Below are 19519 nucleotides of genomic sequence, written 5' to 3'. Positions count from 1 at the left end.
TTGTTGGCACTGTAAATATTAGAAGCCATTTATTAATAGCCAGCTTTTCTTTTTATCAGCAGAGCAATATACCGGCAAAATGGACAACTACTAGTTGTTAAGAGCAACAATTATTAATTCTATCATGGTTTTTACTTATTTTGTTTGGTAATAAGTATCTAGGCTAAATATAGTTTCTAGACTATGTTAAATAAACCCTTAAATCTACTGTTATAAATATTAATCGTTTTTGTTAATTAATTCAGTACCAACGTGTTGTTTTCTCGTTTTATATTTTCAAACAAAGGGGTTTTTGAAATCTTGGCTACCGGAAATAGTTTTTAATAATGGCTGATGTTTGATGACTGATTTAATAATTCAGTATGCTAACTGCAATTACAACAGCCTACATTCTTAACGATAAGTGCATTGTTTATAAGTATTTCTATCGCTGACAGTAGTAGCAGACCTACATTTTCATTTTTGGTAGAGGGGATTCCTCCTGTGGTGCCTCCCCCAGGATGCTCCAATGCACACACGGGATTAAACGGTAATCCCACACTCCCAATGTGCATGCGCAAACTAAAGTGTGTGCGTGCTTCAAGTGACACTTCTCTGTTCATGCAAGCTATATACTGTGTTTCACTCTCTAAGCCTCTTCTTCCAGTGCCGGTGAGGATTTGTACGAGGTAAGATTATTTATGATACCACTTTGTCGCTAGCGAGTTCAGTTTGGGGTGTCACGTTTAACTAAATTTGTCGTTCCGTTTCAGACAGGATTAGACCGGGCTGTCCCGTTACAGACTTGCCTTCATTTACAACAAATTAGACAATTAAAGAATCACCCAAACTTCTCGAGATTCAGAGAAATGAAACGTCTGGTATTTACATGAGAATAGATAACGATGAATCCTGCCAAACACGCATGGATGTTCCCTGTTACAATGTGTTCTTGTTGCCCTGTGTGGATAATTGCGCCGTGTGGTGACCCAGTTGGCAGATAGAGCTCCGGGTTGTTCATATTCAAGTCACTCAATGCAGCTTCATGGGAAAACTAATGAGACCAAGTTTCTGATGCACCTGTGGACATCTAAACTCATTTCCTTCCAAGTGTTGGACAGTTGAAAAATTGTGTTTCTTTTAATTGCGTGTTGATGCCACTCCAGCCACTGTCACAGTGGTTCTAGATACTTAAAGCTCCTGTGGGGAGTTTGTATCCAGCCATGAAACAAAGACATTAAAACTGATTATCAAAATCACCAACAAAAGTAAAGGACACCATCTTTGAGAAGACTGGTTATTTATTTCTTCTATATCCTATGCCTGTCATAAACTACTGCCTGGTATAAGTCAGAAAAGGATATAGACAGCATGCTCATAAAACAGCTCTTATAAAAAAATTTCCCCTGTTAAAATGAACAGTGACCTGTACATCAGTCTTTTTAAACAAAAATAATGTTATTTTTTTATACCATCATAAACCAAGTAATTGCCTTACTGTTTGGAATCAGACCTGCTTTTATTGAAGATTTCAACTTTAACCACACAAAAGGAATTTGTCATGGATCCTAAAGGCATTAATGGAATAGTAAAAGGGTAGATGTTTGATAACACAAGGTGCAGATGACACTGGCACCCATCTGTGATTTTTCAAACTGAAATCCAATATTGAGGAGCAGTGATGACTTATTTTACATCGTTGTGACTGCAGGGAGATGCTGCAGTGTCTTAACCAAAGTGTGTTGATAGTGACAGTAAAGCATGACACTGCTCAGTGAGAAGAGCAACAACGATTCATGCTTTCACGTCAAAGTCTCCAAAACTCTCCAGTAACACCAGAAAAAGTTGCTAGATTTTTCGCTAGTCGCTTTTTTTAAAAAGAAGGGTCTGAAAACTCACTAAATACAGCGACAAAGTTGCTAAGTTAGCAACAGTGAGTGAGGGAGAGCTGCTGCTGCACTCTGTGTTTAAGGGGGAGGGGACAGGCACTCAGAGCGACAGGAGCAGAGACAATCACCGCGCAGCAAAAAAGTTTATATATCGGCTACATATTGGCCGATGTCGATTAATCTGTGAAACGCTATAATCGGCCCGATTAATCGGCCCGCCGATAAATCGGTTGGGCTCTAGTTCCCAGCCTTTTTTTCCTTTGTGCCCCACTTCTTTTATCTAAGAAAAATTTTTGCCCTCCTCTCCTGGGACACACAAGAAAAAAAGTAATACTGTACATAACTGAAAAATCAACAACAATTTTGATAGTTGCACTGAAAAAAAACTTTAAAATATATTTCTACACAGGTATTCTTTTTTTCACCATCATGCTTGTAAACACTAGTTGCTAAGTGTTTTATAATGATTTTAGTTAAAGGTAACATGTGCAAAATACACTTTTTCAGGCTTTTCTAGCAAAACATGTGCCTGTTGCCTGTCCATAATACTCACAAGAATCAGAAAAATTCATTCCCACCCCACCCTTTTTCTCAGCCTTTCAGAAAATGTGTGCTGAAACACACACAACACACACACACAAACACTGATAGTTTGTAAATATCATGGTTGTTTTTCCTATATAAAAATTGGGTTATATGTATTAAATGAAATGCAAATACTCATCTATAGTAACAAACAGGCTGACATTAGTACCAGTAGCTGTTATAAACGCTTCCACAGTAATATACATGTGAGAGTTTTGAGGTTGTGGATTTTTACATCCGTCTTGTAGTGAGTAGTTTCTTAGTAGACATGTACATGTTTCTGAATGAATTTGTATCAGCCCACTCCTATGTCCTTGTTTTTGGGGAGGGATTTCTGAAGTGTTCAGTGTGCAGTTTCTCACACAGCGTAACAGTTGAAGTTGTCACTCAGGATTGCACAGGATTAAAGGGAAGCATTTTGACCTACATTTGATCATAATCTTATGATTTCTGTCATCAGATATCAAAGGTTAATCTTTTGTTTTCCTGTTTGTAATGCTCATACCACTCAGAAGCATGGACATTGATTCTGTACTATGTTAGGAAAATCTGTGCCGGTCACTGATTTTTTTTTTCAAATGCCTTTCAGATCCTAAAGACGTGGACTACAAACCAACCTGAAGAGAGACTGAATCAAAGCTCTGACCAAAACTCTGCGTATTTCTTCAGAGACCGATCTCATCAAGGATATGTAGGTGATCATAACATTTCCAGCTTGATGCACATAGATACCAGCGCATGGACAGCCAAAGCTCACGCGACATGTCAGCGTGTGTTTGACAGGATGTCTAAATGTGAGCTGATTGAGCTGAAGGACCTCAGTGTCAATGATTCCATCGAGCTGGCTGCTCCTGCAGCCCGCAAGGCCCCAACTCCTGCAAACCCGGCTCAGATGACTCACTTCCACGTCGTCCGCCTGGTCGGAGACAGTGTCAGCATCGAGGCACCAACAGGGGAGGTTGGGGCGGGTCACGACTTCCAGCCGAACAGTTACACCCATCTCACCTGGTGTGACCTGTGTGGAGAATTCATCTGGGGGCTTTATAAGCAAAGCGTACGCTGCACAAGTGAGTTTCTCCTCCATGTAAACATCTATTCATTTGTTTACAGAATACATTTGGTATGATTCTATAATTTCTTGGACTGGGCAATACATAGCTTTATTCTGAAATTAGATTAGGTTTAGACAATTTCATGTAAATCGATATAGTTATGCAAATGTTTATTTGAAAAAAGGGGTTTTATTTTGTTTATGAGCATTTCTTTTATTTGTACAATCAAATTATACTTGTCTAAAACACAAACAAAAGTCTCAATACTTTAAATTTTAACAATAAGTTGGCAAACCTCACTCCTGTTCCACCAACCTTCCCTACGATTACAACCTTTTTTTAATTTTTTTTTTATTTTGCAGTTTAGGCAGTGCCCTCTCTCTTTAAAAATGACTGATATCAGTAAGTTTCTGTGCTTTCTGATATCATCAATCAATAAAATAACAGATCTTAATTTAAAGCGCATTGTATTTAACAGTTAAATTTTGACAATCTCAATATAAGGAAATGTGGTGTAAATGTTTTTGTTTACTTTAGACAATACGTAGGAGTTTTTCAGAAATGATTAAGAAAAATAGTCCAATATAAGTAAAAAAATTTAATTTGCTCTGTAGCTGAGGCATCACACAGGTTTCAAGATTGTTTTATTTTTCCTTGAATTATATCAAAGTTTATAATTTTCATAGTGTAGTTTGTTATTAGTTGTTTATTTACACCAACCAGCTAGTTGGTAGCTGATATGATGATATGATCATGTTATGATTTTAGGTCCATATTGCCCAATAAAATGAAACGGGATATGCCATGTTTATCAGATACAGACAGAATTTAAAGAAGCTGTGTTTTTGAAAGGTATGCTCTACAGTTACCTAAAGTTTAAGTAAGAAGGTATGGGTCTGAAGCAGATTGCCACAGGCAGGTTGGGAAAGTGGTTCAGACCTGACACATTTACACAGAATTTATCTCATCTGGAGCTCATGTGAGGAGTTTTTGTCTGGTCAGCACACCCATGCCAAAAGTTCCTCACTGGAGCTTTAAGTGTATCTATGGCGAGAGTGTTTCCCCTTAATGTAACCTGAAAAGTAAATACACATAACCATCTACTAAAGCTAAATTGAATGTGACACTATGACAGTCATTTTTCAAGAAATTATTCAAAGTGCCCTCATTTTTTAGGCTCAAGTCCCTGTAAATTCTAGAAGAACACAAATTGCAATATACAACCCATAGATATAAAACTGTTAAACTACAAACCTATAACAAAATACATGACAGATTTGGTCATGCAAATCATATATTATGCAATAAAAACTTAAACAATACTTGAATTGCCGAAAAACCTTTATTATTACAATAAATCGACAGTAATAGAACAACCCCTTTAGTGCTGTTAGGTCTTATGAGGTCTTATCTGGATAAATAAAGGTTAAATAAAAAATACAATGAATACAATTACTGCGTAAACATTTTTTTTTTACAGAAACATCAATAATAACGAAACTACTATCCCTTTAATGAACTGGGTGAAGTTTCTTGGAGTATGGATGTAAAATGCTGTAGTACCCTTAACTTGCACGCAAGTATTCTGCTTTCCAGAAACTTGTTTGACAAGCCCTCGTGCAACGAGCATAAGCAACTATCATTTGTTTTTCAACACAGACACATACAGACAGGGTAGTCTGCACCATTAACCCCCCTCACTCATGGTTTGACACTTTAAAAGAACACCCTCCCCCAAAAACATGAACCAACAAACAAAACATGCACAGTAACAACCCTGCAATGAAACATGAACATTAAAGAACATCAGAAGAGTGAATACCCTTGCACAAAGTAATACCCAGAAGTCCCTGCTCCAGTCGACTGCTTCTTGAATCGCCACAATACTATTTTAAAAAGTAAAGCAAAACAGACAATGTGAATTAGATATGCAGTGTGCACAAACCTGTTATTATTGACTTGGCTCTCCAAGAGGATGGCCAGTCAGGTTTTCGTGGTGGATGGCAAGAGAAGTCAACGTGTTGACGCGATGACGTCATGACATTCAAAGTACAAACAACCCAGGTACTGAGTCAGCCGATGTATGTTGGGTTGATGGATTTTGACTCAGCGCATGAGTTGCACAAAAATAACCCAAATCCCATATAAATAACCCATAATAACCCAATAATGGATTAAACATTTCATAGCCCCACGGTTGGGTAGATAAAATAACCCAGCTGTTTTTAGTTTGTAAACATGTAAAAACACTCAGATCCATGTATGACTGAATTTTGATTTAGACTGTTAGAAAGTAGTTCACCTCTTTCCTGGCTTGGTTTTATTTGTGAGGGGCAAAAATTTGAGCCTATGACATTACCGGTCTGGGAAATGACCCCCCCCCCCCCCCCCCCCAGCACCACAATAATATAAAATCACAGAGCAAGAGTTCATCTCAGTACAGTTTGTTGTTAGTTGATGTTACTGTCTTCATTAAAAGTTAACAGCCAGCTACATACTGTGTTTTTGTTCATTGTGAGGTAAATTTCCCAAATGCCAGCCACAGTGGCCTACAGGTCATTAAAACCATCATAATGGAGAGATTTGTACCAGAAAACAGTAAATTTAATCCCCAACTCCTGCCTCTGCTGTGGCACAGAGCCAGACAGCTGTGCTTTGATCAAAAGAATTTTTTAAAACTTGAGAAAAATCATCTCTCGTGGTTGGGCGTGGCTTCAGCTCATTCAACCAACATGCCCACACTAGATTATTTACTGCCTGATTTTTCACGATTTGAAACTTAATTTTATAAACTTAGAGATGTTTTTCATGACAGAAATTTGGCCTGCTGGTTCATTACACATGATTGGTCATTACAGTGACCAATCATACAACTAACCTAAAATTCAAGGGAGGGGGGGTTATAACTTTACAGGGACTTTAAATCAGTTCTCTGACCAGATAAATAATTATCATAAAGGCAGAGCTGTGCTATACAGTAGGGTTTTACTTTCCATTCTCACGTGGACACAGGATGCTCTTGTTATTTCACCATTCATGAGTGCATTTTATCAGAGATTGTTTTAATCTGTAGGAAGCTCTGGTAAGCTTCATGTAAGGACAAGGAGTTCCTGGAATATATTTGTTTAACAATAAATTGAACTGCTGTTTCACTTCAAAACTAAAAGGGCTAAAGAATGGTTATTAACAACTAGTGAAAGCAAAAAGAATATTGTTTTAATCTTGTACCTAAAAGCATTTTTCAAAATAAAATCCAAACCCAGAGGAGTCTACACAACAATCCCTCACTTTCTAATGTTGATTGCTCTCTGTTCTTCTCAGACTGCAGTTATACTTGTCACTATCGCTGCCGGCCATTCATCCAGCTGGACTGCAGCACACATGGACGTTCACTAACAGGCCAGGAAGACTATTCTGTGGACTCTATCGAGACTGACACAAATGTGGTGAGAAACAAAGCTGCATAGTGCATTGTTGTTAAAACTTTCATCACTGGATCACTTTTTTACTGTATATTTGAGTAGTTTATCTTTTTAAAAGGAAAACAAATTATGCTGAATAGACACCATGCACTCTGTTTGTATTGACTTGGAGGTCAGGTCAGAGCAGAAGGAGGCTGCCAGATTGTCCACTGGTGTCCAAAGAGTATGAGTGTGCCATATGTCCTCAGAGACACTGCTTTTACCACCTCCTCACTGTCAAGGCATCAATACAGAAAGTAATTTAGGAGAGAGCTGAGGGGAGGGGACAACTTAACAATTTCACAATAAAACAGCTGTCTTTATTTCAGAACCACAAAATCTGCAACAACAGACGTCTGTAGACCAATCAAGTTAACTGATATTTAAGGATTTCTTCGATATTTCTGCTAAGATGACATCAATTTAAAGTCTACAAACAGATCCCACTGGAAATTGCTTTCAGGGATAAAGTAATAACTAAATCTAATCAGAGATGTCCTGATTGTTAAAATTAGGACCAATACTGAGAGAAATGGTCAGACAGGGGAATTATTCTGCCTAATGAATAAACTAATAGATAAACTTTGGCTAAGTGTCTGTTTACACCACTTTATTTGCTAAGGAGCAATGTTTGTCATGAGGGCTGACATCAGCTGATTCTGATATTAAACTGATACATTTGTCCATCACTAAATTACATTAACCTTCTTGATACTATAAGTTGATCAGTGGCAAAGTATAAGGTTGTCAAAATATTGAATACTTTGAGGATGGAATTCCTCAAAAATTGCACAAAAATGACAAATAATACAATGATTTGTCAAAATAAACTGACAGTTGGTTTCCTATTTCTTTGTGTAGTTGAGACAGTATGCAGGAGTTTGCCAGCAATTTTTTGTTGTTGAAAATGAGGAAGAACCCAGCACTGAAGTTTTGGTGCTGTGGTTTCACAACAGGCATTTATATTGTTTCATTAAAATGTTGTATCAGGGTTTTAAATTTTGCAATCATGACAAACTTGCTTAGAAAAACAATTTTGAGGAAACTATGGTAGCATTTCAGACAAAGCCTGCTTTTGGTTTTACATAACATCTGTTTCCATCTTTGATATGTTGTGATTTTATAGCCATTTTACAAAATGGGATCCAATTTAATCTTATATGTCAAAAAATAACAGCATTGGGTTAAAGTTTTGCTGTCATGCTAATTTGAGCCATTTATCCGACGAGTGGGACACCCTCTTCTCATCTTTGAAAGGTTTTATGGTCAGGGAGGAGCAGATGCAAATGTTGAGGTTAAGAGATCCCTGAGTATGCAGAGCTCAGATTTCTTCAGTCAGATAAGTGAGGGGAATGAAATCTGGATATTTTCTGACAAACAACTTCAAAGAAACCTGGAAGAAAATTGCCAAATTTAGTTATTCTTGGGGATTTAAACCTGAGGATGACAAGAGGAAGCACTGCAAGGGACACATTCTGCAGTCAGCAGAACAGCATCTCAGATGAAGAACCATATTTTACAGCATATACGTCTTTCTTTCAGAAAGACAGCAAATATGTGGTAAAGCTAGGTTAATTAAATTAGATCTGTATATACGTTTGTTATTGTCATAATTCTGCTTGTCTGATTTACTGTTTTGGCTCTTGTCTCTTTCAGGATGAGCAGATCGATTGGGCGAAGCAGGAGTTGTCTGTTAGTGAGATTCAGCACAAGGTTAAAGAGTACAACGCACAGATCAACAGCAATCTCTACATGGTGGTTGTAAGTCACTTATTTTTAATGCCATTATATGAGACTATTTGAATATTTGGTTCCTATTTTTTTTAATCATCTGCCTATCTTGCAGAATCAAGACGGGTCTTACACTGGATTTATCAAGGTCCACTTTCAGTTGGTCCGCCCCATCTCCCTCCCTCCCCCTCAGAGCCTGGGCTCCACACAAGATGAAGGTCAGCGGTGCGGACGGATGAAAAGGCGGACTTCTTTCTACCTCCCCAAAGACACTGCCAAGCACCTGCATATAAGCTCCCAGACACGTGTGAGAGAAGTGATCGAGGCGCTGCTCAACAAGTTCACCGTGGTGGACAACCCGGCCAAGTTTGCCCTGTTTGAACGCACTGAGAGACAAAGCCAAGGTAGAATCCTCAAACATACACAATTACTGTAAAACAAAATGTTTTTTTCAATTCTGATGTGGCTCATTCTTTCTGTTCCTCCAGTGTACATGCGTAAACTGTCAGATGAAGAGTGCCCACTCTACCTGCGCTTGTGTTCTGGTCCCAGTGAGAAAGTCTTGAGTCTGGTTTTGAAAGAAAATGAGACAGGAGAAGTAAATGTACGTTTTTTATGTATGATGAATTTGTCAATATGTAAATAATTGCACAACACGTTTGACTGTTTTTTTTAATGTAAAAGTAATCTCCTCCACAGTGGGATGCTTTCAGTTTTCCTGAGTTGTGCAACTTTCTGCGAATCCTGCAGCGAGAGGAAGAGGAGCATGTGCGGCAGATTGTGAGGCGCTACGCTCTTGCAAGAGACGGGATAAGACAGGCGATGGCAAAGATTACTACTCCTGGTTGACTGATCTACATTTATATGTATTAAGAAAAACATTCCATATAGTGTCACTGATAGGAATGTAAAAGGGAAGGAAAGAGCTGTGACGATGAAATGTTGTATGTGAATCTGGGTTACGGCTATTACAATTACAGGAAAGCATCTCACAGCTTAGGTCTGTTCAAGTCATGTACAAGAACTAAAAGGAGGTATTTTTTTTAAAGTTTGGAAGCAAATGAATGCATCTCCCTGTTGAAACTCATGCTGCTTGGTAAAGATATTTATAGTTGTTACAAACACTCATTTTTTGTAGTGCAAGTCATGTTAGGGAATATCTGGCATCATTTATATTGTGTTTTTTAACACTGGCACTTTATTGAACCTGTGAAATTGGTTTTAAAACAGTGTATTTTCATCTTATGACCTAATAAACTCATGTCAGTGATTCATTTTTGCATTTTGATTTATTTTTATTGAGATTTTTATTTTTATACCCAGCATGTGATCACCAGAAATACTGGGCCCCATGAAAAAATTTCATCACAGAGGCCAAGACAACCCTGCACAATTGGTATCACTGCACCTTCATCAGCTTTTACCAATTAAGTAATCTATCTACTGTAATTCAAACACTGTAAAAAATGCAGTAAATGCCTCACCTCATATGCACATACTTTTTTTTAAGTTATAATTATTTTTGCATTTAATGTTTATGGCCTGCACAATGAAAGCAAAGCTAACTAGAGTTCCTTTTTGCATTAAGCATACAGGCCAATAAACTCTGAGTAACTTACTGTAAAACAGGCTCAATATTCACAAGGAAAATGTGTGTGCATGTATGTAGAAAGAAACGGTGATTCAAAATCATTGTTCTTGTTTACAGACGATGTTTTATGCCCACTACAAAGCTGGTGATTTACACTGTGCTTCCATAAGCCAAATCCAAAGTGTATCACATGAATACAATTTGTGTGCGCCTATAAAGTCTACATTTACAAAATAGTTCAACCATTTCTCATTTACATGGGAATTTATATACTTTCAATAAAAGTCCAAAATTTTCTTATCTGGAGTCGTGGGTTTGTTGAAAATAAATGTTAAGGAGTTAGCACACAGCAGTGTTCAAATTAATAGATCAGCGGTTTTCAACCTTTTCGTTTTTTCCCAAGGCACACCTGAGTTCAAACCAAGATTTCAAGGCACACCATATTCATTTCCATACAAAATACCCTCTTTAAATATTTTGGTTACTTATGGTTGTTATAATAACATGTTACACAAATTCCCACAGCTCACCCATAAGCCATTTTATTTGGCAAAGGTAGGATATAGCCTGGGCCCTCATGCTCAAAGGGGCCTCTAGATATTATAATAATAGCATGAAATAATTAGATATAGAGTTTGTCTAAGACTAATTTTGATGATTAAGATGTGTTTTTTGATGATAAATAATGGGTCAATAGATGCAAAATAATATTAAACTAAAGTTTGATTATCAAAAATGTCAAAAAGACAATCTCTGGGGAGAACCCCTTGCCTCAACAGCAAGGCCCAAAGCCCCTCTAAAAGCCCCTTATCAAGCAAATTATAGTTAAGTAAATCCCTCTAGACATATCGAAACAATTAACTTGTGGATCACTGTGTGGTAAAATGGCACGTGCTTAATAAAAAATGCAATGATTTGTGGCTGAAGAACTGATATTACACCATAGTATGCATATTTTGTTTGATTTTTACAAATGACACTTGACTTGGGGACATGTTAACATATCAATATATGGGGATTTTGAGTAGGATGCTCTTTTAAGAGAAGATAAACATGAAATTGTGGGTATTTGCTGAGCCCTGTAATTCTCTAGCTTTGTTCCCTGACAAAGATGTTTCATAAATATCATAATTGATTTTAGCTAACAGGGGAAAGGCCTCACATCCCTCTTGACCTGGGGCCTAAATTACCAAAACCACTCCTGAGCATACAAAGACTTGCCTCAAGGCTCACCAGTGTGCGTCAGCACACAATTTAAGAACCACAGATACTTGATGAAAACAGATTGGGTTCTTTATTAAAACTGTTTTGTACATTTGAGATTTTTTTAATGCCGTATTAGGTTTCAACATAACCCATTTTGGCACAAATGGTCACGAAAAACTGTGGAAATTCCAACCAGTTCATATACTGTTTGCTGCAATGTGTATTAGAGTCTATTACCATTTTCTTTCAAAGTACATTCAAAAGCAATTGAGTTAGTTTTTACATGTGGTTGGGCATTTTCAACAGCAATGTCCTTGCATTAATTTTGTAGCTTCACTTCCTGTCCATGCGGCGGTATCAGCTCACCAAACCGCTTCACGAGCCACCTGAGAAAAACGACGAAGAAGAACGCTGGTTAGCATAAACAGCTATCGTGGCTGTATGTTTTCTGAGGTCTCTGCGTGTTGTTTGGAGATTAAACAAACTAACCCAACCACTTCATCGAATAAATTATCAGATCTGTGGAGACAGCGGGCTACACTTAAGGTATGTCATAACGAGTGTTGTTAAAGCGACAAATGACAGCCGAGCTAATGTTAGCGATGGACAGGGTCGTTAAACGGTGGAAACATGTTGACCTGGCTAATGCTAGTAAACGAATGCTAACAGTGTGTAGCTTATGATAATGCCAAGAGTAGGACATAAAGTGACCGAACAGCCGCCAGCAAAAGTAATTTCTCAGTATTAGAAGCTAGTTACCTCACTTAGTAGTATCTCACTTGCTCAACATACTGCTACTGAAAAATTCAGACCTAAATCAACGCTGCCTGACGTTATTCAGCAGTTTCTCAATTACTAACACCAATTTATTCTGGTGTCATTAAAGGGTTGTCACAGTTTAGTCTCTAGTAGGTTTTGAATCATTTTAACTTTGAATTGTCTGACTGGTGTCATGTAGCTGGCCTGATATATTCTGTAATGGTATTAATGACTTAGATTGTTTTCTTATAGAACTGGGCCTTGGTCTGGACATTAGTCCCTAATAAAGGGGGGTGTAAAGAAACACTTCACTCACAATACCAAGCATAGGAGGTTTAGGGGGTTCGTGATAGGATTTTACAACAAGGTGATCATATTCTACAAAACGCGTTCAGAGTCAATAATGAACATATGTTACTGTATTTTCAACCTATCTGGCTACAAAGAACAATTTCCCAGTTTTCTGTATACATAAAAGCACTGTTTCCAATTTTGAGGTTGCATACGGTCAATAATAAAGCAATATTTCCATGATGTAAAATGACACTGGTAAGCTCTACCACTACAGAAAGATGAACATGAAACACCAAAACGCATAAATAGTTGCATAACAAATGACATTTTGCGAGATCGATTGATGATGCCTGTTAGCAATTAGTGTAAGTTGTTTGTATTATATTACATCTCTAAATGCCAATGGGCTAAAGATATAGTACTTAGTAGCACTGTTCCTTTTGACACTGGCACCACTTTTCTTGTCCAGTCGCAGGAAAAAAAATGGTGTTAGGATTAGCCAAACAATTGAAACTCAATCTGCCCCTTTCTGAATACGTAACAGTATGATGGTAGTGAAGAAAAGGTTTAAAGTGTGTCATAATGTCCTGACTAAAATGACTTACCTCCTCCCTTTAATGTGCCATTTTTCATAGGTTTAATACCCTGGTTGTTTCACTTCAGTCTGGCACAGTAACACTGTAGCACTACTGGCAGTCCTAAGACCCAAGAAAATAATGTGCTGCAGCTGAAGATGGGTGGCAGTGGCTCCAAATCCAAAGGATTTTGGCCTTTCTCTGGCTCAGGAAGTACAGACGATCCCACCAAAGATGGAAATGAGCAGTCACTGGCAAGAGTTCGAAGTTTTGTTGGTGCAACACCATTTGTGTTTACTAGACGAAGGTAAGTAGTATAGCATCGGCATCATTTAATGCCCAGCTGACTTTTGACCATAGACTGGTGAACTTGGGGATTTGAAATGATAAGATTTCGATAAAATATCGATTCTTCCTATCGATTCAGTTCGTGATTGATTCCTTCCTGTGAATTTTATTTTTTGGAAAAGGTAGGCTATATAGGTTTTCACAGCTATGATAAATAGTTTTGATAACGAAAGATGTTAAACATTACATGTTTGTGAGGAGAACATGCAAAAAAAAAAAAAAAAAAAAGAAAAACCTTTTTGTTGGAAATGTCTCGGCAAAAACAAACTCTCTGGATCTTCAATCTCTTAATTGTAATTGGAATATAACACTACTGCTCATTTTCTTTAAAGGATAAAACTTTAAAATAAATATAAATCTAGTCTCTGGATACTAGATCTCTGGACATATAAAAAATAAAATATTGTACAAAATTAACAGTCTTTGTGCAAAAAGATGCATGCCTTGTATGAAATCACTGTTCAACAGATGTTCCATCATGCTGTTTGTGTGATTTTCTGAGAAATGAAGCCACACTTTCACCATATTTTTTTTAAGACCATATTTTTCAAGACATGTAGAAATAAGGCATTGATAAGGAAATTATTGAGATTAAATGTGAATTATGTTGATGGATTGAACCAATTGAAACCAGTTCTAAACTGGAACTGATTTTCAATTCCCATCCCTAGGTGAATCAGAGTAATGAACTGCCTTACAACATGAATACTTACTTTTATTAAAATTAGTAACTGCTGAAAGCTGTTGTGGCATTTTGATTATTGATAAAACATTTAGATGGATAGATTGAAAAAAATAAATGAAGTAAGTAATGTTATTACTATTGTTACAAAAATGGAGTGATAAAAATAAAATTATCCCTGTCATTTACATTGCTGAACAAAAACTATTTTAGTTGAATGTCAATAGCAGCTGTACTGGTGTGTCCAGTTCATGGATATGTCTTTTGAACGTAAACTGCACTCACAAATTTTTCTATAAAATTTTAGATTAGTTTGAGGTTCATATTCCCTTTGCATGGTTAAAAAAAAGTTTCCGTGTAACTGTGTGACCAGTGTTTTATAAAACATTGTATTATCTGTGTTTGAACAGAGAACTCTTACACTTTCACCACGTGATATTGACTCTGGGCAAGAAGGGCCAATAAATTCACACTGTTTGCACAACAGTTACGACCTTTTCCCAGCCAATTTCCCGCTATAATGCTTCCTTTTTCCCATGTTCCTAAGGAATAATTAGTGGAGGTTGAATGTTTTATATTCCCTACACTCTTTGAGATAAACTGTGGATTGTAATTTTACAAAAGTCCCTTTCATAGTAAGCTCAAACTAAATAGAAAAACCCATACTGCATTCTTTAATGCTCTCATGCATGTTTGTTGTGTCTTGTCTTCACTAGGTAGCAGAAATGAATCGCTAAAATTTTTGTAATATATGTTGCATAGCTTATTTATGGTAAACAGCCTGTACTTTAGTATTTTCCGAAGGATATACATTGGTTTATCATTTATGAACTGGTAGTTAATCTAATGTCTCTGCTGCAGCTCCATGTTTTTTGATGAAGACGGCGACCTGGCCCATGAATTCTATGAAGAGACAATTGTGACAAAAAATGGCCGTAAAAGAGCCAAGCTGAAGAGGATTCAGAAAAACCTCACACCTCAGGTGGGGCGCCTCAGGGCTTTGTTGCTTCTTTTGTTAAATCTCTCTGTATTCTGAATCCACATTTGAATATTTTTTTCCTGTCTTCCAGGGAATTATAAAGCTGGACCACCCTTGCATCCATGTAGATTTCCCAGTTGTTCTCTGTGAAGCCTGATGATGTCTGAGCAATGTCTTGGACTCATCACAATGTCAACTCCGTCCAGTGGTTTTCCCCACAGCTGGAAGCCTGAACCACCTTTTAAAATAACACGATCTCTTGATGTATTTGATGCCCTTATTTGGACAGGCTGATGCAATGTGTGCTGAGCCTCTGCATGTGATCTGTTTTTGGCTTGTGTTGCATTAGACACAGAATAGGTCACCAATGGAGATCTAGAGGGGTGCCAAGTTGGCAAAACCAACCCAGTTTACAGTTCATGGTTCGTATGCATGTTAAGTGTGAGCGTGCGTGCAGATATGGGATGAAATGTGACAGAGTCCTGATTATTTTGCTGCAGAATGTTTTATGGCTTGACTTGAGAGGTTTCAGAAGAATGTGACCATTTTCCTATGACATGGTCATAGCAAGAGCTGGAAAGTTTAAGTGCACACTTTAGTTTTTGACACCATGATGACCTGCTTTATTATGCATGAGACGGGATCTGCTTATCAGTAATAGTCCAAGGAGTCGACAATCAGTAGGAGACAAATTCTGATGTGGATTTATGTCACATTGTCAGTGTGATGGACTGGCTTCAATGACCTCAGAGCCACACATGTACACAGCAGCAGTGAGTCTAGTAAGAGATCCTGTTGTTTCCTTTGCTGCTTCAGCATACTGTCTCACTTTTAATTTATTATAACTGTTTTTTAATTACAATTTTAAAATGCTGAACTGTGTCATTCTGCTCTTTTTTGTCAGTACATTACAGGCAAATAGCATATTTAACTCATATACATTACTAGCTGGAAAGATGGAAGACAAAAAAATCAGCATGAAATCTATCATATTGCAAATGAAGGTGCTTAACAAAACAATGCGACAGGCCCACAGTTGTGTCTATTTTACTTGTGTTTTGAATTCTGGAGTAAGGGTATATGTACACGTGAAAAGACCGAGAACTCTATGTTAATAGTGATTAACTGACACCATCTTTGGGTATTTTTCTTGGGGCAAATTTGGGGCTTAATACTAATAAGATTCCAGTGATTTCTAAAGCACTGAGTGCTTAAGTAGCGTCTCTTTTCTGATTACTGGTTGCAACATGACAGTCTGCAGTTTTTCTAGCTAGCTATGCCTACATACTACCTCCTTTGTGGATGCCATGAACTGAAGAACAAATCATCTATTTTTTTAAAGTCCCTATGAATGAGGGGATCAATGTTCTCTTTTCTGAATATGATTCTTGCTTTGATGGTTCAAATGTAGGCTGGACAGGTCCAACACAGCCCCCAGACCAATCTTTCATCATTGGGTCCCGGCAGTTTTTGACAGTGGAGAAAGCACATTTTCCATGAGTGGCTGTGATTTTTGGTACATACAACAGGCACTGCTGCATCATCCTAGAGCAGAGATTACTTCTTATTTTTCCTGTTTTTGATAACCAGTTTTATGTACAAAGTGACATTTTTCATCTCTGCAATTTGGCCTAGTAGTTAAGAAAACAGGATTCTGTTGTCTAGTGGACAAAGATACATATTTTTGATTGCATTACACTCAATTTAAGGAGTTTAAGCAACTTTTATAAGTGGAACAGCGAAATGACCATTGTGAAAATGTAAGTATCTTTTATCAGTTTAAAGTAAAAAAAAAAAAAAAAAACAACAGCAAAAAAACAAAAACAGTTATTTTATGGTCAAACCATTCTAAACATATGTTGGTGCATCTAAAAATAATATCATGTAAAGGTTCCTTTTTCCCTTTGATTTAATTCAAGAAGTGAAACCTCCTTAAATTCTAGATTTGTCATTACAAAGTAACAAAGCGATTACAAAACATCATGCCACAAAAGGATTTATAAAACAGAAATGTTGACCTTCTGGAAAATGATGTTCATTTATGCTCAGTACTTGGTCGGAGCTCCTTTTTCACAAATTACTGCGTCTATATGATGTGGCATGGAGCCAATCAGTCTGTGGCACTGCTGGGATGTTATGAAGCCTAGGTTGCTGTGATAGCAGCCTTCAGCTCATCTGTATTGTTGAGTCTGGTGTCTCTCATCTTCCTCTTGGCAATTCATCAGAGATTTTCTACAGAGTTCAAGTCAGGCTAGTTGGCTGGCCAATCAAACAGTAATATTATGGTTAGCAAACAAGTTTGTGATAGTTTTAGCTGCACCGTGGGCAGATACCAAGTCCAGCTGGAAAAGGAAATCAGTATTTCAAAGTTTCCCACTAAATGGAGGCATGAAGTGCTCTAAAATCTCCTGGTAGATGGGTGACCATGGATAACAAACAGGAAGAAAACTCCAAGGCACTCTCTTTAAGCATTAAAATGCCGTTATTTTCATGGCATGGTCATGTGTAGACCTTAAAAACACACTTCAATGCGTTTCAGCATCAAGCCTTCATCAGGAGGTCAAACATCAGGAAGTCCAGCTGGAAAAGGAAATCAGCATTTCAAAGTTTCCCACTAGATCGAAGCATGAAGTGCTCTAAAATCTGGTAGATGGGTGACAGGGTTGACTCTGGACTTGATAAAGCACATCAGATAACATGGCATCCCAATCCATCACTGAGTATTCTCTGATACAGCCTCTGAGAACAGCCTGCCCTTTCAGCAGTGACCTTCAGTGCCTTACCCACCACAAAGGTCAATGACTGTCCTCTGGACAAGAGTCAAGTCAGCAATCTTCTCTATGATTGTGGTTGTGTGTACTCAATTACAGCATGGGAATAAAGGCACAGGAAACCTTTGTAAATTTGACTTTTCCAAACTATTCTAGTATTGTAACATGGAATATAGATTTCCCTGTGATGTAAACTGTAATCATAAACACTTCACTTCGTAAGACATGAATCTAGAATATATGGAAATGTAACTTTCTAAAGTGAATCATGGGGGAAAAATGAACTATTACATGATATTCTGGTTTTTTTAGATGCACCTGTATGTTATGTCTGCATGTACCATAAAAACATGAACAAAAACCTATCTAAAGTGTTTATTGAAAAAATACACAGAAACCATACCAGAGGCTTTAAGGGACTGAGTTTTCTGTTATTACAAATAATATGTATACAGACATAAAATGATGTTAGCCCAGAGAAATGTAATGTAAATCTTGTTGAATAGTGATAGACAGTGGTTGAAATTGATGAAGTGTGCAAATATGAATATTATGGGCATTTTAAAGTTAACAACTGAGAGGAAAATATTTTTAAAAATCTAATTAAAACCATGTGTACTTAATGTTGAGTTTTGTTTGTGAATCAGAAAATAATATGCTGTCAAAACTGAGACAAAGGAATTTCTCTTTTTCCTCTTCATGTCAAAAGTGGCCTGTCTGAAGACAAATTGGCAAACCCATGAGAGCTATTTATCAAATACCTGATGAAGACAAATTCAGCTTTTTTTTAATCTATGGCTGTGAACACTAAGATAAACTGACAGATCTGCTCACCCATGTAATGGAAGTGTCTGACCTCCACCTGCGATCAAGTGGAAAGCCTGAGCAGGAAATTACATTGTTTAGAACTGATGCACGTGTATGTGTATTTGCTAATGAGGGAGTGAAGAAGTCGATGTCATCAGTGCAGTTTCCATGGGAAAGGCTTTGTGCAAAGCTATCTGATATTGTTCTCCTTAGAGGATAAAGAGGGCTATGCAAAAATCCACCCCACTTTATTGCTTCCATGAAATGATTTTGCTCACCACATGTTTTCTTGCTGTTTTATCTCAAGCACCTGTTTTCAGCTGAGTCAGTGGGAGACATGGTGCTACACTTATTTTGGTTGTTTACTTTTACAAAGCTGTGATAATATGCAAAGCCATCGTGTTTTATGTACTATAGGAGTGAAAGGAAAAAAAGACTCAGAAAACCACCAGTCAGCCCTTTGGCTCTGCTGACCACAGTCTGGGAACATTTTAGGACATGAAATCATAGATTGAGGTATTTTTCACAGGAAATATTATTACATAGTGCCCTGTCATCAAAATTAATTTAAGAATTCTTCTGCATTGGATAATGCTGCATTAAGTGGCTGCTTTTAATGTGGGAAACAGCATCAAGGAAATCACGAGAAAATCCTTTTTAATGTGTTTTCCCTGCTTCAAGCGCAAACTGAGATCTTACTAAACAGTTATAAAGCAACTCCACAAATGCTACTGAGCAGCTTTAGCTCCTGTATATCTTCTCATGCTTTTGAGATATATATTTTTATTAATTAATTATGTGTGGCCTGGC

The 19519-nt window shown here is 37.4% G+C and overlaps 2 protein-coding genes across 2 annotated transcripts; both read left to right on the top strand.

Annotated features, from left to right (window-relative positions):
- The first annotated feature begins 566 nt into the window (after positions 1-566).
- Positions 567-9951, top strand: rassf1 (Ras association domain family member 1). The gene is made up of 7 exons (XM_041783498.1): positions 567-668; positions 3043-3520; positions 6827-6951; positions 8623-8727; positions 8813-9101; positions 9186-9301; positions 9397-9951. Exons 2-7 carry the CDS (start codon positions 3172-3174, stop codon positions 9544-9546), a joined length of 1134 nt encoding a protein of 377 aa, XP_041639432.1. The 5' UTR covers positions 567-668; positions 3043-3171; the 3' UTR covers positions 9547-9951.
- Positions 9952-11896: 1945 nt separating this feature from the next.
- On the top strand, positions 11897-18492 carry tusc2b (tumor suppressor 2, mitochondrial calcium regulator b). The gene is made up of 4 exons (XM_041815901.1): positions 11897-12040; positions 13183-13429; positions 15014-15134; positions 15223-18492. The coding sequence occupies exons 2-4, from the start codon at positions 13281-13283 to the stop codon at positions 15286-15288; spliced, it is 336 nt and encodes a 111-aa protein (XP_041671835.1). The 5' UTR covers positions 11897-12040; positions 13183-13280; the 3' UTR covers positions 15289-18492.
- The last annotated feature ends 1027 nt before the right edge of the window (positions 18493-19519 follow it).

The sequence above is a fragment of the Cheilinus undulatus genome, linkage group 3 (genome assembly GCF_018320785.1).
Source record: "Cheilinus undulatus linkage group 3, ASM1832078v1, whole genome shotgun sequence".
Taxonomy (NCBI): domain Eukaryota; kingdom Metazoa; phylum Chordata; class Actinopteri; order Labriformes; family Labridae; genus Cheilinus; species Cheilinus undulatus.
Note: the sequence above shows the minus strand (reverse complement) of the source record. Positions and strands in the feature narration are given on the sequence as shown.